Raw genomic sequence first — 25,519 nt, forward strand, 5'->3', positions numbered from 1 at the left:
GACTTTCTATGCTGCCCATAATACAGTGTGTGTCCAAGTGCATTTAAAATCAGACTTACCTGCCTTTTCCTGAAGTTCTTTTCTTCCGCTTATATCTCAGCACAGAGATCTCATGTTTACAGAATTGCTCTTGAATTTCTCAAGAAAAACTGAAAGCTCTTTAGAACATAGGTTTAAGAATTGCTTCATAGTCAACATATCATCTGTTAGCAAACAGTGTTTGTGTGCAGTGTTATCTACCTAAACACTGTTGACAGACAACTTAATAACTAGAGAAGCTACTTAGTTTTGTCATTTTCCATCAGACTAAGAAAACAAGCAAGCAGACTGGGATCAAAACTTGACCTGTTTGTGAAGCAACAAAGATGGCTTCACTCCTGGTAACTTTACTTTCACTTGGATTAGCATCCCCACAGTGGTTACGGTAGACGTACATCTGTATTTCATTCAGTTATTTTTTTGTCAACATCATAAACAAATGACACCATCACTAACTATACTATAGAGTACTTAAAATGTGCATAGATATCACAAGGGACCCCTTTTGCTCCCATTAGCAGCATTGAGAGCCAAGATGCAGTGCAAAATTAGAAGATATTAAGATTCAAAAGGATGCTATCAAAGTTTCAACTGGGGAGCAGAAGAGACTTGGTGGGTTGGTACTCTCCAGAAATACCAATATGCTGAACTGTTCAACATGAAGACAAAAGACTTATTCAATGCTGGAATCTCCTGCTTCTATAAATGGGAAAACTGAAGATCTACATTCTACTACCAATACTATTCTACAACCTACAATTCAAGCAACTGAAAAACCTGTGAATCAAAACATTTCTTGATTTAATCACAGAGCTCAGCATCCTTCCCACCCCAAAACAGCATACCACCACTCAAAAAAATTGTCAGTAATTTCAGTGTTCTCCAGTAAGTACATATTTAATGGCATAAGATTTTCAAAAACATTATTCAAAGCAAGAATACAAAAGTGGTTTTAGTAGGATTTTGAGAATATTCACAAGCATACTATAAACTTGCAGATTTAAAAACCAAAGTTGAGAAGTGATGACAGTCTTCATATGACATGGCCTCATTTGACTGACAAATATTAAAGCAGGAGTGATACTGGGAGGCCCTGCATTGGGTCTGAATCCCAGGAGAAATAGAGGACTAATAGATAAAAAGAAATCTACAGCAGCCCAGAAAAGCTTAACCGCACAATGACTGAAGCGCACACTGGTTCACAACATTTATTATGATCTATTGCTTTAGATAAACCTGCTGTATGGTTAGTAAACCCCAACCATGTTGTGAGAACCAACAAAAAAGAAACTACAGCACAGACCACATGTCTGAAAAAGGTATGCAGTGAACAGAGGCACAACCTTAACTGCATACATAAGAGCACAATGAAGATCCTCTGATGTGAATACAGCTCCCTTGATAGCAGACAATGAAGGTAAATCAGACTAACAGTACTAAACATAAGATAGGTAAAAAATGGAGCAATACTGTTATATCTGTATGCAAAGAATACAGGGTGTTTTTAAATACCCTTCTTGTATTCTCAATGACCTGTAAACACAACTCTCCCAAACCATCTTCCCTCTGTACCTGAACTACTATATAAAGATCTATACAGAATGTGCAAATCCAATGTAAGTAATTTTAGGTTCTCTTCTTCAAATAGAAGAAATACAAGGTTAAAAACATGAATACCACAGATTCCCTCTACCCAGCCTCTGCAGAAAGACATCAGCAGCAATACCACCCAAGACATCCAAGGACAGAAGCAGCAAAACACTGGACCAAGAAATCCACAAGAATGCATGGCATATGTACAATAAATACAAACACATCTGGAAAGGGAAAAAACAACACCACAGAAAACTATCAACACTGGCAAATGAAAATGAATTAGGACTCTTGCCAGCCTACAGCAGATCTGTTCCTGGAAACCACTCATGTATGTAAACCTGTAATGTTAACTGAGATCCAATTACACTTTTTGGCAGACAGGCTTTATTTATCTCCTTATTCATTAAGAAGTGGTATCTGGTAGTGACATGCCATGCTCCATACTATTTAATAATTACAAGTATTGCTAGACCAGGGACGCTGGGAGTCAAATAGTCACTCTATTAGACTATTTGCTACTGCTGCCTTTTCATTATCACTATACAGATTCTTTCTGCACCGTTTTAATATCCCTCATACCAATCTGCTATAGATTTAAGTCTGTGGAAAAATAAGTTAGACAAAAATATTACAGCCTACAAGGAGTATGGTACAATCTAGCTCTTGCAGTTAAGACTTCTGACCCAAGATTAACTTAGGAATAGTACCAGCCTGAGCAGAACACAGTTCTAGAGCATTTATAATAGAGAGATGTTAAAACAGTCTTGAGTTTACTTCAGTGCTGGAAAGTGAACCAGAGAACAAAGAACTTATATACACACATCTCACGTGTAGTCTAGAAGTTAAACCAATAACTATAGTTCACTCCCTTCAGAAGTTGCTCTACCTGGTGTTCTTTGATTTTTGTTGTGAGTGCAGATATGACCTACTTAGAATAGTCTCCGAGCTTCCACTCATGCTAAGAGTAAACAAATTTAGTGCAAACAACACACAAGTTAATTCAATTTACAGCTCTCGAACTGAAGTAAAAAGGAAAAAAAATGTTTACTAGTGGTACCTACTGTCTATCTCCTGTGAAATGTCTTCTTATCAGAAGGTCAGGTGACAACACTGAGTATCAATAAAAAGATTCCTTTGGCAAGCACTTCAACATTCCCATTACTGAGATGAAAGTAAAATTTTATTTTCTAGGTCTTGATATAGGCAAAGAAGTCTCCTCTATGCCAAACTCCTTGTGATCTCCATGCAACACTGATACAGCTGTGAAGACTTTAAAGGAATTTCTTTTTTTTTAAGAACTATTTACATTCAAGGCCAAATCACAACATTGTCACCCTAAGGAAGTAAGTTTTGTAGTAAAACTTGACTTGTGCTGAATGCCCAACAGTTGTCTAACAATTCATCCACAAGGTTGAAGTGCAATACAAAACTCACTACAAAAATCAGTTTCTATTCTTCATCTGAGTACTGAGAGGTTCACTGTAGTTGCCAGCGCTATGGTTAAAGTCATTTTCTACCAAATCAATATTGCCAGCTGGTACAGTCAGTTCACAGATATAAATGACTTCTACCCAGTGTAAAAGAACCTAGCAACAAGCCTCAAAAAAAATTTCAAGAGGCATCAACTTCTGAAGTCGTCAGTTCTGAGTTTCATATGAATGTTGGGAATTAAGGTCAGGTATCCAACGTGTTGACTTCTTTGGAGCAGAAATAATGCACAACTTTTGCATTAGGGTATCGAGCAAATGCACTGTAAAGAGAACACAAAAATTAATTGTCAATAAAGACAAAGTTTTCCTTATTCAAACAAAAGCATCCAAGTTGTACAGAATCAGAACTAGATGCTTACATGGAAGTGACACTTTCTTGTTTGAATTACAGCCCAAATACACTTCTGAGAAAGCCAGACAAAATATTTCTATGGACTGTTTAAGAGTTTCATTTAAAAAAGCCCCCATCTTATCTATCTTAAATTCTAAAGGCACACTTGGAAGTCACTGGTAACAAGTTAAATGTGACATGTAAAGTTAAATGTAACATGCATGACAAGCTGACATTCAAAAATCTCGTTGAACTTAACAGCATTAGAAAAATGCTAGACAACCAAAACCAACACTGCATATGCAAATTTAAACCACAATGCTACATGCTATATACTAACAGCAAAAAAAAATGAATATACACAGCAATAAATATAATCAGACTTATGTTCATTAAAGTGTCCTGGAAAAAGAACCTTTCCTATCATTGTGAATGCTACTGATATGACAGGGTTCACATCAAGTAGACAATAAGTAAGTCGTGTGGCATTTCACTGGAGTTCAAAGAGGAAAAAGGGCAAATAAAATCTGCTTTCTATATTAACCCATAATTACCTACTAGAAGTAGTAGGTATCAAGTGCATTAATTCTACTAATAGATATCTAAGATAATTAGGTTACAATTTGTAAATCAGCCAGGAAACCACAGAGCCATCAGATATAGAAAACTATTATACATATTTCTTTGTTTGAGATTCTTTATATCATCCTTCTTAATTCTAGTTAAGAAGCAGGTAGTAGGCAGTGTTTCCAAATTCAGTGGAGAATAAGAGTGATTTTCCACCTTGCAGAGTTGTGAACTAAGAAGTCTTATGAGTTTCTAAAGTTAATTTTTTCTACTTTACTGAGCACAGGATTAAACTCTTGCAACTCTGATGTTTTCCCAGCCACTCAGCTGAGCTATGTAATCTGTAATTCAAACACTTCTGAAGTGTCTCCCTCATACTGCTGTTTTCTCCATGTATATACACATTCTGAGTTCTGCAACAAGTTTAAGTGTACCAGATTCATATCTGACTCAGTTTCCCAAGCTTTTAGGTATACACTCTCTCACCTGTTACCTATCTTCTTTTTACATACAGTGCACACCTTCTCCTCGGTAATAATGCACTTCACTTGCTGATGCAAGATCCTCTCCTCCTGGACCTACAGAAAAATAAATAACAAATTAAAAGACATTCCTCAAAAAACAATGCCACACCACAGCTCCCTTCTAGTCTGGTTAAACTGAAAACTGTCATAAGGTTTAAATGTCAGTGGCTATGTCTGTATTAATAAGCTGTACAGCACAAAAGCAGCAGGTCTGTAGAGCAGAGCAGGTAGTATTAACCAACACCCAAGCTATATGAATTGTAGGATTTTACTTTCAACTAGCCTGGTTCACAGAGCAAGGCATTCTAACCACTAAGGAGTGTTCAGATGAACTATAGAACTGCATTACCTGCTTTAGTTTATTTGAAAAAAGTAAAAAATATATATATATATATACATACACACATACACACACACCAGAGCACAGTGAGTCCAAAACCTCACAGCAAAGACACACACATCATCCAAACTAAAACCAATGTACTCACCACTGTTGAAAAGGTACATTCAACCTACTTGATGCACATCTATGCATTTCAGGTGCGCTACAGCCCCATCTACAGGACGATACTCTGCATAAGGAAGAGTTCATACTGAACATGATAGGTGGTGGGTACATACCCTCAGAAACTCTGCATGGAGAAGATTTTTGAGTACTTGATTAAATCTTTTCTTCTGAGCGTTTTCTTCAAGGACTTTCTCTAAGAAGATTCGAATCTCACTTATCTGTGTATTTGCTGGGAGCAGGTTTATTGCCTGGAGCAAAATATACTTAGTTAGAAAAAATTAAGAGGAATAGAGAACAAAATAGAACAGAAATTGACACATCTAGCTTCACACTGTTACATTCTGTTTGCTCGCTTACTCAAGTACTTTCTTTCACCTTCTGCTAACAGGAAAAACTAACAAGTGTTTCTTACCTTGGTGGTATCCAGTTTGCTGTGATGCAGTTCCAAAACCTGCAGAGCAGCCTGCAGATTGGCTTGAGGTTCTAGCACTTCCATCTTGATTGGTCCCAGGCAGTGAACACTAGGTGGGGAGAGGTACATCCGGAGCAATGACAGGTAGACCTGTTGAACACAAAAGGAGAGTTTTGAAACCACTGCACCAAAAGTGACAATGCTGGTGGAACCCAGCAATGGTACTAGTAAGTTGTAATCATGCTATTCAAAATTCTTGAAACAACAAAAACTGAAAAGTTCCAATGATGTTCAAAGCCTTTTAATTGCATTCTTCAGTAAAGATTTTCTACATAGGCAGTTTTAATTACACCTTCCTCATTTATCTTACCCAATTCATTTATAGCTTTCAGAAACCAACATTTCATTGCTCTTTACCATTAACTTTTCTGTAGATGCATGTGAAATATGCACACAGCATTTTGTCTTCTGAATTCCATCAGAATTTTAGCTACAGTACACACTCTCCAGTGATAACAGCAACATTCTCAACAAAGAAAAAAAATAAAAAGAACAAAAGAACCAAAGCAAGCAGAATCATCTAATAATTCCTGAATTCCAAGATGTTATACACAGTTTCCCATTCACCCTCAAAAACCCTGAAAAAGTCAATACAAAGCAAAAAAATTAAGGTCCCTAAACATGATAGGAATGGTCTAATACATTCTTAATAAAAAGGAAGATTGCAAGGACGTAGCTACTTACATCTTTGTTGCCATCTTTGTTTCTGTCATAATGTTTATGGCAGTAGCTAGAACAGAAAAGAATCAGATGAAATGCAGGGAGTTTTGGAAGCCAGAGAATCAGTCCACAGAAATTAACATTTATTTGGCTTTATTCATTAGGGACTGTAGTGATAGGACAAGGGGTAATGGGTTGAAACTTAAACAGCAGAGGTTTAGACTGGATATAAGGAAGAAATTTTTTACTGTTAGGGTGGTGAGGTACTGGAATGGGTTGCCCAGGGAGGTTGTGAATGCTCCATCCCTGGCAGTGTTCAAGGCCAGGTTGGATGAAGCCTTGGGTGATATGGTTTAGTGTGAGGTGTCCCTGCCTATGGCAGGGGGGTTGGGACTATATGATCTTAAGGTCCTTTCCAACCCTAACTATTCTATAATTCTATGATTACTAAAGCCATCCAACTTAGGTGACTGTATATGCAATTCTGATTAATTGATCAAGTTGCACAACAAAATGATGCTATTTACTTTGCATTACAATGCTGAGAAAAGGGAGGTCTTGTGCAAGTCTCCCCCTTTCTATCAGCTTAAAAAGCTTTAATCCAGCATCTAAATTTAATGCCTCTTTAAACAGAAAGGAAGCAAAAAAACACACACAAGTTCACAATCTAAGGACAAAGAAACAAACAAAACAGGAAACCCTTACTTTTCAGCCATGTTGGTGTCCTTCAAAATATGAACATAAATAAACAGAGCTTGCTCATGCTTCCCCATACGACCCAAGAGCAGAGCACGTTCTTCTAGGAGACCTAGTCATAAACACAAAGGATCGGTCAATAGCAACATGGAGAAGTAATAACATAAGCTCTACTAGTGACCAGACTAACATCAGGAATATATACTGTAGTCTGAGCACAGGTTAAAGTTACAGCAAGACTGTATCTGTATTTCACACCAGTCTCTGTAACATTTTATGAATTTTCACAAAAGCTTTAGAAACATCAGACTTCACTTTTGTTGAGTAATTCAGGCTTATCACAAAGTTAAGCTAAATATTTAAGTGATGGGAGATGTCACAAGGTCTTAGGCCAACTGTTACAGGAACCCTGCAGAGACTGACAAACCCAACTTTGCAGCAAAAAGAGTTAACATCCATACTAGCAGCCTACAACTACAGATGCAGCCATCTCTGTTTCTAGTTACCATGATTCTACAGGAAGTGAGGAGGTTTCATTTTACAATGTGAATAGGGTTTATTTAACCTATGGAAACTGAACTCACCATCAAAGGGGAAGTCACTGATTAGCCGGCTTGGCTCATACCAGCTAGACTTCTCCAGAAAAAGTAGAAGCTTTTTCCGGTAATCCCCCAAGTCTCCTCCTTCCTCCCCAGCAGGCACTGGAGTTTTATCTATATGGAAGAAAGCAACATAAGCTACGGTATTACAACCATTTCACAACACGAGAAAACAGAAGATGACAAACAAATCATTACAAGCAACCAAAAGCCGATGAAGCTGTTAGATGGGCTGGCATTCTGCTGAACCTGCCAAATTATTTCAGCTCCTTATAACACATCAAATGGCCAGTTAAACAACAGACTCACTTATTCAAGACCCTTTCCTACCCTTAACATGCAAAATTCAGGGAGCATTAGCTGCAATTCCACTAAATCATCAATCAAGTGTCACTTGCTCCCTCTAGGGGAGGTTTATACTAGGTTTATACTTCCCTATAAACCCACAAATTTTGTTGTTCTATTTCCCCCATCACCTAGAATACCTTCTGGGTGTTAACAGGGAAGGCTTACAGCAAAATACTGTGAAGGCTCCCCTGTGCTGTCCCATGCCCCTGGTCTTCCCATCAGAATAATCTAAACATACCTGGAGGGAAAGAATTTAGATATTCTTTCATCAAGGCCTGCACTTTTTCACAGTACAGCTGGATCAGACAGTTATGAAAGTCTGCACCGGTTTCTTCCCAGACATGAATGATGTGTTCCTGTAAACACATGTTCAGGTTCAGTTATAGTTGCTTCCTATGGGAAGTAATTTATTATAAGCAAGTAACAGTTCCATGCTTGCCTTTACCAAGCTTGACTTCAGGATACTTTAAGTATTTTCTCCTTGACCAACTTATGGCAAAGCTAGCATTCCCTGAGAAATGCATCAGCCTCCAACAACTGGAGAGCTAAAGCCTTACATATAACATGTTGTACTGAATGAAGTGCACTAGTAGAAATTGAGTTCTTACCAGATAAGGAATAGTCAAGCTTTTGAAATTTTCTATCAAGAAACTGAGCACTTTGTCTCGTGGCAAAGCTTCCACTTCAGGGAGGTCTTCTGTAAATATCTGTTAAACAAAATTTCATTCATGGAATGGTGATTTTTTTTTTGTTTGTTTGTTTTAAATTAAGTACCACAGTGTATTTTCTCTGAGGCACTGAAGCCCAGCATATCATCACCCATGTCCAAAGAGTAAGCACAGGAAGTACAAAAAGTTCAGGCACTCAGAAGCTATCTCACGCCTGAAAGAATTAACAAACATCTCCCCTTCCACCTCAGTTAACACTCCTTTTACAGTGCCCAATACCTCCCAAATACGAGTCGATCCTATGTCAAAGAGGAAAAGGAAAATAAGAAAGGGAAATTAACATTTGACTCTAAAACGTCCAATCAGGCATTTGTGCAAAAAGTGTGACATCAAGAACATTAAATGTTGTAGCAAAACAGCTACTTACTACAAAGCAGTATTCCAAAACCAGGAAAGCATAAGAAAAATAGAAAGGCTGTCCAGCTCCATCTACTGCTAATCCTACCACATTACTGAACATAGAAAATATAAACTATATACTCATATATACTTATGCCACAGAGAGACTCTTCATCAGTGACTGTAGTGATAGGACACAGGACAATGGGTTTAAACTTAAACAGAAGAAATTCAGGTTAGATATAAGGAAGAAGTTCTTAGCTTTGGGGGTGGTGAGGCAGTGGAACAGGTTGCCCAAAGAACTGGTAAATGCTCCATCCCTGGCAGTGTTCAAGGACAGGTTGAACAGAGCCTTGGGCAACATAGCCTAGTGCAAGGCATCCCTGCTCATGGCAGGGGGTTTATAACTAGATGATCTTAAGGGTCTCTCCAACCCAAACCATTCACTGATTCTATGATTGGATTTAGCATTAATACATGGTTTCTTACACTGGGTACTCCAATTCCATACAATGCATTAAGTATCTTAATGGCAAGTTGTCCGTTTCAACCACACTTACTTTCAGTCCGTCTTCAGGAAAATCTCTTAGCACCCAGACAGAGTAGGAAAATACCAAGTGCAAATTCTCTGTGCCTGGAATATAAAAAGCAGCAGTGCTGAATGTTAAAATCCGAAAGATCTACCTATCACGCCCGGGAAGGTAACTGGGAAGGGGTCTCTCTCTTCCGAGTGGAAGAAAACTGAAAATACTGTTGCACATCTTCTAGCAATGGAATTTTTTATCAGAAATAAGGAATGTTTTCAAATAAGATAATCAAGTTTTAAAAAGATGCTCATAAACTTATCCTTGAAGCTGCATTATGCAAGAAACCAGACAACATGACAATGGTACCCTTTAGCTTGACAGCCCCTAGAAAGCTGCTGAACAGCAACAACCACTGAGCCCAACAAGAGTAAAACCTTCACAAAAAAATGCTCTCCTTCATACTCACCCAAATGCTGCAGATATTGCACTGTCCTCTCGTGACCCTTCAAAGGTGAGTTGGCTTTCTTTGATTGATCCACCAGTACCTGTAATGCTTTTAGAACAAAAAAAATCCCACACATTAATTCCTTTGCAGCTATAAGTATTATTACAACCTGAAACAGAAAGAGTATTCTTCCTGTTCTGCTACCAGAGACAAAATAAACTTGTTTTAATCACACATACCAAACAGGTTATAGGAACAAAGAGTGATTTAATCAGAGGACAGACACAGAAACAAAGCCTCTTCAGAATATTGCCAGCTCACTGAAGACAGAACTCAATACTAGGAATACATGCTCCTATCCCTTTTCTTCTCCCCTCCCCAACCCTCATACCTACCTTTCTCATGCAGACCTTTCTTCTCGTACAGTATTATCAGCTCACTATATTTGTGTGCCTTCTTTAGTACATGCTCACTCTCTTCAATATGGCAGTGATTGTTTTCCAGACGTAGCAGTGGTGCCACCAGTGCTACATTTGTCTGCAAGCAAAAAGGGAGTACTTGAACATACTTTTAGAGTAAACACACTTCCTACGCTTAAAGTACAAAGCATGAGTTGTAAGGGGTAGGGGGGAGTGGAGAGAAAAATAAAGCAGCATCTTCTTAGCATGAGTGTCCTGGGTTCAGCAGTAGCAGTCATTTTTTTCTCCTTGGTAGCTGGTGCAGTACTGTGTTTTGACTTTCAGCCTGGGAACGGTGTTGATAGCAGTTAAGCTTGTAGTTACTGCTCAAATGTTTACTCTAGTCAAGGACTTGTGAAAACTCTTGTCTTCACCAGATTTTGCATGGTAAAGGAAAGGCCTCTAGATCAGTCAGAAACTTACATGGAGGTAACACTTTAACAGGGTGGTATCAATGATTTGTAAAAGCTTCTTTTTGGATTTGATAGTGGGTGTTCCTTCCATGAGGGGTGAGGTACTAGACTGATGGTCAGAATCATTCAGCTTCTTTACCAGCTGACTTCTCTTCTGCAGGACATCAAATGAAACTCTTAACAGGAAAAAGCCACAAGATTTCTCCATCCCACCTCAGCAAATATAACCCATCAAGTAAAAATGCTAAATTAAACCAACTTAATAACTTGTTTTAATCAACTGTTTCCTAAAGAATTTTTATTGTTACTAACTATTCAACACATCACATTTCCAATTACATTCAAGTGTATAAATTTGTTTTGCAAATTTATAGTTCTGCAAGATGTTCAGAGTCTTGAGAAAACAGTCAGAAGGAAACTCTTAACCTGAACAGAGGCATTTTAGAGAAGTCAAGAGACATTTAAAACATTTGGAAAACACTTGAGGTTTTAACTACTAGGCACGAAAACTATCTTCCTTCAGCCACAAGCTTCCTTTTAGTCTAGTAAGAATGACAACAGAACAACTCAGATCCCAGTTACAACAAAATAAAGGGTATAGGAAGTTACAGTACCCACTACCTCCTGTTTCACCCTTTAATGCATGCTTTTGACCTGTCTCCAGGATAGGGTACTCTCCCAAAAGTCACCAAACAAATCCTGAAGATCAAGATCTCAAGTCCTCTTCAGAAGAGTACTGGAAATAAACTACTGGACTCGTTCACATCTGGTCCATAAGTCTTCATGAAAGTCCCACATGATGTCTCCCACATAGCTGTGGGGTACCTCATGTCTTTCAGTTCCCCTGCTTTCCCAGGAGCTGCTGCCATAATCTCCAATCATGAAGACAGCCCATTAAGGCTAGCATGACAGAGCTGGAGTAGGCATACTGCCTCCTGCACAAAGTATGCTAAAACTAAATGACCCTGCTCTTAAAACAGATATAGGAGCACTCACTTGAGTTAGGTAGTCTATCAGAGCTAAATGCGCCTTCTCCAGCTCTGCCCCAGAGAGCCCTGGCAGTGGGTTGGGATATTGTAGCTGTTTCCTGTAATCTGTGGGCAGGAGGTCAGGATACAGACCCATCACATGAGTGGGATCTAAGCAAAAAATAACTAGTATTAGTAACCATTCATGACATGATTTTTGGAAACTCCTTAAATGTACGTAACCTTTGAGCAAGCTTAGCTTTTTAACAGTGCTGTTTGTCCACCTAACAAAATTTGCTTATTACAGAAAATAAGCTAAAACAAAGTAAAAGCAGGAAGGGAAGGACTGATTCAATGTCCAAGCACAAGTTCCAAGCTGAGTGCTGGCAGAATTCTTGCAGAATCTCGACATTACCAGCTCTGACAGTAGGACAGGATTTCTAGAAACAAGTAATGCTTAAGATTTATTGTGCTTTTGAAACAAGAACTGAATAGCACCATCTGTAACTAATGAGCACCCATTTTCACAGTTTAAGCAAATTCAGAATTACTGCCCTCTATCTTAAGTTCAAAGTATTTTGAGTTCTCAGTCCTTTTCTTTCATTGTAGCTTCCCAAAGTAAATATGAAATTAAGTGTCATCAAATGAACTAGAAGTTCTAGGTTTAAATGCACAAGGGATGTGCTGTCACCAGTAAAAGAATCTGAGTCTAAAGCACTATGCTATGGTATATTCCAGCCTTCATACCTCATTATCAGAAGAATGCCTGAACCAAAGGAATAGCAGTAGAGACTATTTTGACTTCCAAAACCACAGAAAAGCTTCCTGGCTTCAGAAATTGGTCCATTAAACAGTAAACATGGTTAAGGGTCCTCAGTTTGGTCAAGTCCAATTTGAATATCAAATATTTAGATGTTCCTTATTTTTCATTCCAAGCTACAAGTAGGCTTTTGGCAGCTGCTGAAGCTCTCAGCTTCAAGGGTCTGTGTACATGCTGTGCACAGTGTAATAGCCTACAATACAAATAAACGATGAATTTTCCCTTTCTGTAGAATGTAACTCATTGACTGAAGCTGATTAAGTACTATAACCAGTTTCACAAAAAACAAAAGCTGAACAGTTGCCTAGGCTACTTGCCATTCACAGGGGACTGGTCTGCATGAGACACCGCTGCTTTAAAGCAAAACAGAAAACAAATAAAAAACCTCACCAACACAATAGTCTGTAAGCTTTATTTCTTTTCTCCTAAGCTAGGTATCTCAACGCCAACCCAAACAATTACCTGTACCAAGCTTGGCAAAAACTTGCATGGATTCATCAAAGCGCTTCTGGCAGAAAAGGTTGAAGGCAAAGAGGTTCTTTATGTGGTGAATTTGTTGTCGCTTCTCACTATCTGAATCATCTTTCATTTCCTACACACATACAAATTAACAAACATTAAAAACTCTTGAGCCTCATAAATGAGAAGGCACTCTGTAGAAATAACATGAGTATTATCTTTTGGAGAAAGTACAAAAAAAGATAATCTTCCAAAGTAAACACCTCTGATGGTGGCTCTCAGATCTTATGATTCCTGTGTCACAATGATAATCTTGAAGGTTTGAAAGCTACTTCTGGTTATCTTTCACACTTGCTCTACCACAGCAACCATCTCTTCACCCATTTGCTTTTTCAAATTGTTTTTTCAAGTTAGCCATACAAAATGCAATTAATTCATTTTATGTAGTTCCAGGAAAGTTTCCAGAAACCAGAAAAATTTAATAGCAAGAGCAATATAATTAAATCTGCTTCAGCATCTTTAAGAAATTGCTATTTTCAAGGAGTAATATTGAGGGCCATTACAAAACAATGATCATTTGACAAAACAAAACAGACAACTCCAAGCAAAACTGCTTAGAAGCAGCCCAAAGTCACCTGGACTTCAAAGTCTAAACGAAGGTAACCAATTAAACAGATATGAGAGGTAATCTTCCACAGAAAAGACTATCTCAAAATCTAAACCATAGTAGATGAACATGGAGAATGGCAGCACAAAACCAAAACTTCAGTCAAAAAAAGACTAGAGTTCACCAGCTTGTGCAAAGTGGACAGTAAGAAGATTAAACTCTCTGGACTAGCTACAGTCAAGCAGAAGACAAACATCCTTCTATGTGCTTTTGCACAACTGTGAGTACTCACTGCCAACTGCAAAGCCAACTCAAATTGCTTGTCCTGCAGAAGCTGCTGGATCTGTGTGGCTATGGACACCGGAATAAGCCGCCAAACGAAGTGATTACTTGCCACATATATAATATTTGTGCTGTAAACAAAACAAAAAGATCAGTTACTAAGTTCCAGCACTAAGAAAGAATCAATATTCTATCGAGAAAAAGCAATCCTGGTCAATACACACATGGCTACACACAATCAAATTACAAGGGTAACTTGAGCAATATTGCAAAGCAGAAAGAATGTATCTCCAGTGATCAGAAATTCCCAAAGACACTCAATTCTATCCTTCACTCCTCAAAGCATGACCTCCACTTGAACTGCTAAGGGAGTTAGAAAAGCTCTTCCTCTCTGTTTTTCAGAGTGCTACGAAACACTCAAACAGCACAACAAAAGTAATAATCAGTTACACTCAATACCCTCCAGATGTGATGAAGCGTGGTCTCTGCAGCTCAATACTCTGTACCAGCAGCCGGGGTTCAAAAGTACGGATCTCCACATACCTCGGCAAAACAGCAATGATGTAGGGAGGTTGGTGTTCTGTTAATGAAAAGAATGAAAAATGTAAGTTGTGTTCTCAAGCATTCCTCGAAACCAGCCATGCCTTAAAGTAAGAGCAAGGCTTGTCCTTTTTTTTTTCCCCTTCCCCCTAGAAACACGTCCCTTTTTTGCTTATTAAGAACAAAAATCAATGCCCAACACTGACAGCAATTTGCTAACAGAATACCACCATGTTTTTTACTCATCTTTCAACATCAGGAATTTTTGTGGCACTCAAGCTACAATGCTTAACATGTTACATTTCATTTTGCATCTTGGCTTTTTATAAAAGACATGCAATATGCTTGTTTTCTGAGGAGACAGGCATACAGACTAAAAGCAAAGAAGGGGAAAAAAACCAAAAATAGCACGAGACCCCCTAGAAAGTACAACTTGAAATACTTTAGAAACTCTCAGACTCCAAAACCAGACAGTTCCTAAATACTGGGGATGTAACAATTTTGTCATATACAAAAGAGTAAAGAAGCAAAATTGTCTAATATCAAAATTCTCTGCTAATTCTCACCCATGGCTATAGGAATATCTGTCCAATTCAAGGCACATTTCTGAGTACAGACCCCTTCTTCATTGAGCACAACTGTTAGATCATCTTGACCAACTGCAACTTTTCCATCTGCTACAGGAGCTACCAATGGTTCCAACTGCTTCCCTGTGGGAAACAGTTCTTTGATGGATCCTTTTCCATCCACCTAGGATGATAAAGAAAACAAAAAGGCTGTGCTTCAAAATAATGTTTATTACAAAGCCGTGTAAAACCAAAGCCAAAAACCCCCTAAACGAATTTACAACCCAGACAACTCACTAACAGGACAAGTGCAATTTTAAATAGTAGCACTAAAATTTTCAGCTTGTTATCACTTATCTGGCTTATACATCATTTGGAAATAAAGAATTACTACTTTTGTGTCTGGGATTATGTATTCCTTTTACTATAAGCATAGCTGAGCACATACGTTGATTGACTGATGGCTTGGCTTCGCAAACAAAGATTTGGAAAGGGCTTTATCCACGCTTACTACAAGCACAATGATGACTAAAAGGGCAATGTGGGATAGGCAAATCTGGTTGGAATAAAGGCTGCTTGGTCATTCAGGATGTTTCTGAACAAGACCGTCATCTCCTGGGTCAGTCTCAAGCAACCAATGTCCTGAACCTGGATTTTTTTGGGTGAGGCACAGCATGCGTCAAACTGGTCCCACCCTTTATACCTGAGGTTTATCTGCCAGGGCCTAGCTAGCTAGGACGGTGACAGCAAAGTTCTCAGGTCATAGGTTTGGTTAGAGTGTCCTCTTAGATGGAAGGCCTTACAAGGCTAGACGAACAACATCTGCCCAGGTTTGAAGTTAGTTTTCCTTCTCCTAGGATGGTTGCCCGAAGGCTAGTGTGAAGATGGCTTGGCTTTGCAAACGAAGATTTGGGAAGGGCTTTAACCACGCTTATGACTGAACACCTCTAAGTCAGAATCCCGCCTAGATGTTTTACCCTAGCGATGTTGTGTCGCAAAATCGGTTGCTCGAGATTGACCCAGGAGATGACAGTCTTATTCGGAACATGTATCATACAGGGTTATAAAATGCATAGCACAGTAGCAACATCAGTTAAAAGTGTCCAAATCATTATAAATCAAGAGCTACACAGCAGCAAACAATACCATAAAAACATGGGGAGGGAGGGTGTCCCTATTTAGTGAAACAAAGCCATTCAAAGATGGGCCAAGTCAAGCACCAAAGCCAACACTTGGACAGCAAGTCTCTACTGTGGTTGCTTGAGCAGCTGCACAACAACTCATATCACTAGAAAGGTGGGCATCAAAATCTGCAGAAAGGCATCACTTCTGTGAGCAGTGTCAGTTTGAAGTGACTGTAGTAGTTACTGTGCAGTTTTCCTGCTGACTGCAGATCAGTCTTTCCACCCATATACGTACATGTACACATGGGTGGTGCACTTCATCTTCATCTCATTTTCCTATAATATCAGCAGAAGCCAATCGTAAAGGGAGTAAAAAAAATCAAATATAGCTGTCAAACGAAGCCTAAGTGGAAACTGTAATACTAAATTAATGACAATAAGTTTAGAGACTTTCGAACTGAAACAACTACTGTTCAAAAAGGGAATGAAAAAAAATAGTTAAGCTCCACTGTTTGCCAGGTAATATTATTATTATATCTTTTTTCCTTTTTGGAACTCTTCTTTCTTAATACATTAAACAGACCACTGCCAAAACAAAATAAATCTTTTCTGATGCCGTTTTTCTGCAACAGCTTCAAACAGTCAGTTCAACAGCAATAAACAGAAGATCACTTTCTGACAAAACATCAGTTTAAAAACACAGCCTTTCCAAAACTACATACAGCAAATGTACCGGCTGCTGTTTTTGGTAAATGCCTGTTAGCTAAAACCCTGAGCACAAGAGCAGCTCCAATAGTGTCTACTGCTCTCCAGATCTTCTTAGATATTGTATTCCAAATCCCAGTCTTACCCGTATCAGGTAATAGTCCCTCTTAAAGCCTACACAGATTGAGTTTTCACACCAGGCCATGGACTTGGGTACATCAGGCACACTGAAGTCCCCCTAAAGAAAGCATGGAAAATGGGTTAAAATTGCTGTTACAACAGAAAGCAGAAGTCAAATCTGGCAATAGAGAGTGGTAACAGGCAGTACTGTTGCCAATAGTGTATTCCCTACCACAAATGCCTGATTTCTGCTGGTCAAGGAATAGCAGTATTCAACTAAAAGGCTAGATTTGTGCATAGTAAGGAAGCATACTCTGTTAACTTCTTAGAAAAGCAGCACAGCTGAAAAATTCTCTACCTATTTTATTGGCTATTTTTACCATTCTGGTATTCAGAAGGTCAGTTGCCTATGCTTGTCGTCAATAACCACCTTCTGACTTGACAACATACCTATAAAACTTTGAGTAGAAGCAGACCCACTTCCATACTGTCAGGTACACATTTATAGAGGCTGCACACTAATACATTTCACTGACCTACAAGTGTACTAGAACCAGAACATTAAAATATAGAGCACAGCCTTTGATTTAATTTATGAAGCTGTATTAATGCTGTTAATTGTGATTTCAACCACATTATTTTCACTTTTATTTGCTGCTTCATTACTAAATCACTGCAGAAACACCCAGAGTCAATGATCTGATAGTCAGGAGTGCCTCTGAGTAGAAAGGACTGCATAGCAAGCAGTGAAGAGCAACTTCACTCCCAGTTGAGGCATGTTATGGCTACAGAAACAACACAACTCACCTGTAGTTCATGGAACTCTCTGTCCTTCCAAAAATAAAGCTGTAGTTTCTTCCGCACTGCCACACACATTCTCAGCACCTCTTCCCCTGTATCTGACTGCTGTGAAAACAGACAGGCCTAAGTCATAATCACTCATAAACTAAGAGGCAAGTAAGATAAAACAAGGCCAAAAGAATCCTTAGCCTGAGGCAAAGCTCTCAGATGAAGAGCAGCTTTGTTCATCAATATGAGAAGGGCAACCCCTAAACAAGGACACACAGTAAGAACGGGGATGGGACACTAACAAATGAACTTTGACAGGGATTATAACACCAAGTAACAAAAAGCAAAAGAGCATCAAAGACACACACACACAAACCAGAAGAAAAGTAAAGAGCTATCAGCCCAGCCCTGAAGACTAGGATTGAGCTTGAACTCTATGAAGTATAGGAGAAGGGATTTGGAACAATGCAAAGAATGTGTTATACTGACAAAAATATTAATAGCTGTTTAATAGTCTAGCCTGTTGGAAAAGTTTCCTGACAATGACTATTGGCAAAGATAGGTGCCTGTCCTAGGCACTTTGAATGCACCTTTAAATCTGGTCATTACGAAGACATCACTAAGTTTATCACTTAGAAAACCTTAAATACTTATTAGAAAATGCTTAAAACTAAGCTCCCATGGGACAAAGAGACATAAAGTGATTAAGAGCACTAAGGTATATGATTATGACATGTATAGGCTGAGAAACTCACTTGGACAGAAATCAGATACTTAATAAACCACAACATATGAACTGAGAATTGCTATACCTCATGGAACCATTCTATGGCCTGAATCTAACACAAGTGCCCTGGGACTCCTTGGGCCAGTACAGTTTAACAGAAATGGAAATGTAACAAAAACATTGTTTGCAGATGCCTGGCCAATGGAAGCAGTAAGAGTTAGTACACTGGTGGTTTACAAGAAGGGCTTTTATATTGAAGAGGATCTTTCAAAAATATCAGTCAGTTAAACTTACTACAGGGTAAAAATATCTTTAAGTTTCATATCTGGAGGTTAAATGCTATAATCACAACAGGAAAAGGAAGATACTTTCTGAAGCACAGGAAAAAAAGTTAAGGTGACTACATTAAAAACTGTTGCCTTAAGCAAAGCATCATCCAGAAGGTACTAATTTTAAAAAACGCTAAAACCCAAGCAACTTGCATGCAACACAAAATTAACAAACAATCTACAAAGAAACATAAAAAAGTTATCTTTATTACAAACAGTATAGACATGTGCTGTTGTGTTCCTCCCCTTACCTGAAGGTCACAAGTGAAGAGAGATGCACCTTTTGCCTTGGAAACCGTGGTGATTTGTTGAAATGTCAACAGGTCATGGACATAAATGTTATTTTCTGGTTTAAACAAAAATCCTATTATTATTATTCAATATTTGATACATGTAGAGCTCACTGCTAATTCAAGTAAGCTACCATATTTTATGTTTCCAGAAGAAGAAATTGTGAAACTAACAGGTGCATAAAAGGAAAAGGAATGTTTTCCCAAAAATTGCAAGTGATAAAATACATTCAAATACAAGACAATAAATACAGAAAAGATGACTAATACCAGCTTCGATAAAATAACATGAAGGAACTGAGAACAAGTGCTAACCAAGCAGAGGAAGTGGGAGTGGAAGGGACAGCAAGCAGGCCAGAGCAGAGCAAGTTCATAATGGAAGATTGTATGAACAAAGACCATTTTGAACTGGCTCCTGAAGTTAGTGGGAAGTGCACAATTGCAAATGGAAGCTACTGTGGCCAAGTTTTGTATGCACGAGGACGCAGGCAGCAGAGATCTATGCATGCTGGAGGCGGAAAAGCTGGGACATGAGAGATCATAAAGAAGGGAGTAGCAACATAAGCAAAAAAAGACATAGGAAGATCATAAGTTTAAATAAACACAGGCAGAGACAAGCAAACCGAGATCTTCCACAAGATGGTAAAAGATCACCATCTGCATATACACTGAATTTGGTGTAACATATCAGCAGTCTGTTTCATACATCAAACAAGTCTGGACATACATTTTAGCTGCTATCATACTGCGCACATACATACACATGCACCCATGTATATATGTGTATACATACATGCCAATACAAACTACATATATATATACACACATTGTAGTGCAATGTATTTTTTCATTTTTAATCAAAAAACTCAGTGTTTGATCAAAAAACTTAGTTATCCAAGCTGGCTTACAACAAGCAAAGCTGCTTCTCAATCTATGCTGCATAATGCTTCCTCTGCGAAGTGAAAAAGCCTAAATCCGACACAATGACTTTTTAACAACTAGACTACTATGCAGGTGTATGGAAAGAGTGCCACATTCAGCCAAGTAACTGCATTAAGAAGAGTTAATTAAATAGTCAAATGTTTTCTTCACTCACCTAATAGACTGACCAGAATTTTAAACTGAGAAACAACATGAATCTGAAATAAAGAACACTATTAGTGACTCCATTCATAAAAAAACTTCTAAGCAAAGTTCAATAATAGACACCCTACGAAAATGCATCTTAGATACTCTCAAAAACAGGACAGCAGCAAGACAGCTAGCTATGCACAGCCTTCCTCCAGCTATTGCAACCTCTTTCACTTAAACAGTTTTTACAAGCTAGCACTTCAGAGTTTGCAACTTAAGCTGGTAAAAAAATGCGGTAAGTGGCATGTTAATGGTACAAAAGTAATTCTAAAGGCTATGGAGAGTATTACCGAAATAAGGCTGCATAACCTTTGGGATGCTTCCCTGAGTAACAATATAAACAATGAGTGAAATTTTCAAAAAGAAAAATATACTAGGAACACTGTCAGTAGATAAGCAGCTAATTCAGTTCTAAATACCGGTTAAGAGGAATTACATTCACGTTCCTATAGCATTGTATCTAGGAACCAAATTATGTATTACAGTCTGTTGGTGTATTAACATCATTTTAAAAAATAGTCTCACTCAGAGCAGCTGAAGATTTACTGCAAACAGCATTTCCATAAGCCAAAAATAAAACTGTAACTTCCAATTCTTTGCTTTCTGCTTTAGAAACCAAACCAAGTTTATTCCTGTTATGGGAAGAGTGGGCAAAAATAACAGGCTATGTCACCTCAGAAGAATCTACAGCTCTGGGGAAACTCATTGTTAAGCTTAGCAGAGATTCCAGACGTACATTTTATATTTCATTTCTTGGCTGAAAACACTGGAAAATGGTCCCCTTGTCAAGAAGATGGTATTTCCTACCTGCTGAATCTTTTTTGAGAAGTTCTTGTTGGATTTCTCTAGCGTCACTTCAAACCTATTGCAACCTACCAGAAAGATTTGAAAGAGTACGTAACTGAAGTTGCCCTTCAATTCATTGCTATATCTTACACTAAATAGATCACAAAAAACTATGAAAGCAAACTTGGCCACTTAACCCTAGAAGAATTACTCTTCTAAAATATCCGTGCTGTCTTCTACAAAGTCAAGTGAAAACTTAAGTTACATTTCTTGTATCCATCTAAGGGCCTCATCAACATTTACATTTTTGCCCATCTGGAATTTTAGATTACAAGAATTACATTTAAGCATTTTGAAACCCAGAAATGCAAAGATACCCATAAAGACTTTATCCACACCCATCAAATACCAACAATTTAAATCGCTAGGGAGCACATCACTGCAAAGTAGACAAGGGTTTAAAAGGAGTTTTAGGGATAAAGACTTACAGACACTTTCTGATGACATAACCTCTCCTGGCATTGATGCAAAAAAGGGGGAGAAATTTACCATGTGAGATAAGACACTACAACTCAAGACTAGCATGTTCTGATTGGAATAGACAGCCTACAAGTTTCAGAAAAAGCAAGCTGAATTCAGTGTCTAGAATCTAAGCAGCTACAAATATCTGTCCAAGAGCTAATGAACTTGGAAACAGATGTTTGGGTCTTTCTCTCCTGTCCCACATTATGCAACATAACAGTGTTAAGTAACATCAGTTTCTACATAATAGCAGATAATGCAAAATATAAATGTGTTCAGTGAAAATCAATTTTAACTAGACCAAAAATAGCATAGTTCTATTTGTGGCAGCTCTAAAATAGACTGAACACTTATGACTGTCAAAGATACAGGGAGAAGAGTAAATACATGACAGGACCAGTTAGGAGGGATCCCTCTTCCCCCTGTCTTGATGCTTATGAACTCACTGAAGAAAGCTACTCTTTCACTAATCCAGCCATTCATTAACAGAAGACAAACATCAAATATCTCACATCTAGCACACTGCACTGCTTTTTGCTCATGCTTGTGCACTGTATTCACAAAAATACACTGACTTACTATAAATTCAAACATATGGAGACCTGATAAAACATACCTTAGAACAGAAAAAAAAAGCTGATACCTCTTGCACATCTGATAAATGGTATGTACACTTTCAAAGATGCCACATAAATATCCATTAAACTATGTAGAAAATAAAATCAGCAAATAAACATACTTTTGTTAACATCACTACAACCTCTTAAAGTGCAGGAAATAAAAATATCAACTTTTTGTGCCATTCTTAAAATCAACTTACCTATGTCCTTCTTGATCCTGTAAAGCAGAAGATGCCCTTGTTTGGTACCAACAAGGAGCCATTCCTCTACAAAAACAAGGGAGAAAAAAAGTCTAATTAGTTTCCACAAAAACTGCTCTTCCCAGCCAACTCAGATTTATCAGAACACTTGGAAACTCATTTCAAATACCAAAGACTTCCTGCAGTGATCACAAGCATGTCTCCTATCATCCCTCTGGTGGAAGTAGCTTTCATTCTCAGGAAAGGATGGCCAAAGATCAAGGAGTTAAACAAAGAGTACAGCCTAGACATAGCATCCTGCTTGTTGATATAAAGGGAAAGCAGCAAACCACTGCATCTTTTGCTCAATCATAAGAGGCAAACTACCCTCTACCAGACAGGAATAATGCTGCATAAAGGGAAAAACTGTCACAAAAAAACCTCAGAAAGTTCCATGTTTGGGTTTGGGGTTTTTTTTTCCAATAGTTAAGTCTTTCAAAGAGCTCTCTGAAATAGTCAGCTATGCCTGGAAGGGCAGTGGCAGCTATGCTTCAGTGGCATTTGAATTGTACAGACAACCAACAGTCATTCAAGATTTACAAGAGAGAACCCTTTCATATACAAACTCCGCAGCAGAGTTTCAGACTCTTCCCATTTACAGCATTTCTAGCACAGAAAAATGCATGGCATCTTTACTGGGCATGAAATATGACTGAAATTCTTATTCCTTGTTGAAGATTGCAAAGGAAATAAACATACATAAATACTTCTTTCTACATCTACTACTCCCTGACTACCAAAGATACTTGTATTTCAATAAAGTCATGTCTCCTGTAAGACCTTTCTTCCATTATTTGGAAGAAAGGTTGTAGAGACAGAATTACACCTCTTTTTCCATAACCATGCTGCCACACACCTGTAAGTGTAGGCTTTTTCCTACTTCAGCAACATAAATGCTTTCAAGAAGAAAAAAAGCCTCAATACAGGAATAACTACCTTCTTATCTTCTCTATAACTGCAGTATAAATAACTCACGTTTAAATATGGCGCTACTGTTCAGGTTACAGTGTTGTTCCAAGACAAAAAGGTCACAATTTCACAGCGTCTAGAGATATTTTTAATTACCAATTTTGTGCTATGATAGTACATCTGATGGGAACTGCTCCGGCAGTCTGATGGAGTCTCATCATTACCACAGCCAGACCTGACCAGAAACAAATCCTGACTGTCAAGTATGACCAAAAACATCACACACGTTTATACACCACTAAGACACTCAAACAGCTTCTATACGCAAGGCCTGAACACACCACTGATTTTCCAAGACAAATCTTAGCCAAAACATAGAAAACGCTTTCCAGCAAGAAAGGCGCCGACCCACGGTTACAGCGCTGGAATCATGGCAGCTCCCCCACCACAGCGGGTCTCGGCCCAGCACCTGCTACAGCCACCGGAGCCACCGCAACGAGCCCAGGTACGGAGAGACGCTCCGGCGCTACCCACAGGGCCCCCAAAGCCGCCTCAGGGTGCAACCCCACGAACAGCTGACAGGGCGTCCCGGCCGCCCGGCGTCGGAGAGAGGCCCCGGCTCACCCCAGGCCGCCAGGCAATCGATCTGCAGCGGCAGCTTCTCCAGGATCGGCACATGCTCAAAAGCGTCGTGCATGGCGGCGGCTCCGCCGGGCCCGGCTACCACAGCTCCGGCTGACCGCGGCGGCGGCAGCACAGGTACTGGGGCTGCGCCGGGTGAGCACCCCACGGAACCGCCCCTGCCACCGCCCCGCAAGTCCCCGCCTCTTCCGGCAGCCGCTTCCGCGCCCAGGCCACGCCCCCCTCTGGGCCCCGCCCCGGGCCCCGCCCCGTCCCCTCAGTGCGCCGGCGCTGGGCGGAGCCGTGCGGCCGCGGGGAGAGTGGGGGATCTGCCATAGGCGGGGGTGTCTCCGCACCGCACTGGCCCGGCCCGTACGGTCCTCTCGCCATCACAACATGCTCTGTTCCCCCGGCAGTAGCAGCCTCACCGGCTCCTGGGGGATTGAGCAGTAAGGATGAACGGCGAGGGCCGCACTTTCTGGTCCTGAGGGGACTCTTCCCGCCGTGGAGCACCTTGGTACAGCCCTAAAAGGTGACAGGGTGCAAGACGCGCGTTTTGTCTCTCTGGGACATTCACCACCGCTAGCCTAGAAGCTAAACTAACTAAACCAAACTAAAAATGAACGTGGTGCCAAGTTCTCCAAGCATCTTCTCCAAAAGAGACCACTGTTGTAGAGAACTGGGAGTGAGTACTCTCTATGCTGGGAGATGGAGCACAAGACTGGAATGACAAGCGCTTCCATCCAGCTGGTTTCCTGCTCAGGAATGAAACCTTCCCAAAGCATGAAACCATTAAAGTCACATCCCCTTCACAGAACCGAAGCTGCAAATTGCCAAAGGTGTTACGGCTTATATGTGGTCTCATTGACGCAGGATTCCTACAGAAGGAAGAGGGACATAGCACTGATTTATCGAAAGGAAATGCAAGTTTCAGTATCACCAGGTAATAATGAAGCCTGTTTAGGTTTTAAAAAGTAGCGTACTTTAGCATACAACATAAAATGTCATGTAAAGTGAACAGGAAGTTAAAAAAGCCCACAAACTCATCACTCCTACATCTGTGGAGTGAAACAAACACCCCTCTCTACCCCTGGTCTTGTGATCCTGACTCACACGGTGCCTATCTTGTTGCATTTCTTTACTATGCCATGTGACTTTACTACTCAGTCCCTCCTACCGAGCTCCCAGCAGGAACATCTTGTCACCCTAATGTAAAGCAGGTCAACACCACCAGCTTCTTCACTATTTGAGTTTCTGCGTGGCACGCACATGCTGTAACAATTGCCATGAGTAAAATCACAGCTACTTCAAGCAAATTAACAAATCCACAGAGAACTAATCGGGCACAGGAACTCTTAAAATGCTCCCTCTGTATTTGAATTTCTGGCAGACATTTTTCTCCCTGCACGTAGAGCATTTTCTCAATTAGAAACAGGTTGTTGAAAATATCTGAAGTCAGCAGCCAGATTTCTTGTAGAAAATTCAGCTTCTACACATCATTTTAATCACCAAAAACTGCAGATCTGACTTTAGTGTGGCTGTGTTCTCCCTCCTGCTCACCAACTCTTCAGAGTAGTTGGTATGATTTGTTTTAAAATTACAATACCTGTTTTGAAAGAATGAGT

The 25,519-nt window shown here is 39.4% G+C and overlaps 1 protein-coding gene across 1 annotated transcript; it reads right to left on the reverse strand.

Annotated features, from left to right (window-relative positions):
- Positions 1 to 917: 917 nt before the first annotated feature.
- VPS39 (VPS39 subunit of HOPS complex) lies at positions 918 to 24,047 on the reverse strand. The gene is made up of 25 exons (XM_005143913.4): positions 23,898 to 24,047; positions 22,326 to 22,391; positions 21,005 to 21,069; positions 20,163 to 20,205; positions 19,028 to 19,122; positions 17,739 to 17,837; positions 16,957 to 17,049; positions 14,983 to 15,166; positions 14,336 to 14,456; positions 13,887 to 14,007; positions 12,991 to 13,120; positions 11,737 to 11,879; positions 10,751 to 10,894; positions 10,265 to 10,406; positions 9,891 to 9,977; positions 9,458 to 9,531; positions 8,439 to 8,537; positions 8,069 to 8,186; positions 7,468 to 7,596; positions 6,893 to 6,995; positions 6,212 to 6,257; positions 5,468 to 5,617; positions 5,169 to 5,303; positions 4,510 to 4,601; positions 918 to 3,385 (listed from the first exon to the last, which is right to left on the reverse strand). Exons 1-25 carry the CDS (start codon positions 23,968 to 23,970, stop codon positions 3,310 to 3,312), a joined length of 2,628 nt encoding a protein of 875 aa, XP_005143970.1. The 5' UTR covers positions 23,971 to 24,047; the 3' UTR covers positions 918 to 3,309.
- Positions 24,048 to 25,519: the final 1,472 nt, after the last annotated feature.

The sequence above is a fragment of the Melopsittacus undulatus genome, chromosome 4 (assembly GCF_012275295.1).
Source record: "Melopsittacus undulatus isolate bMelUnd1 chromosome 4, bMelUnd1.mat.Z, whole genome shotgun sequence".
NCBI lineage: Eukaryota > Metazoa > Chordata > Aves > Psittaciformes > Psittaculidae > Melopsittacus > Melopsittacus undulatus.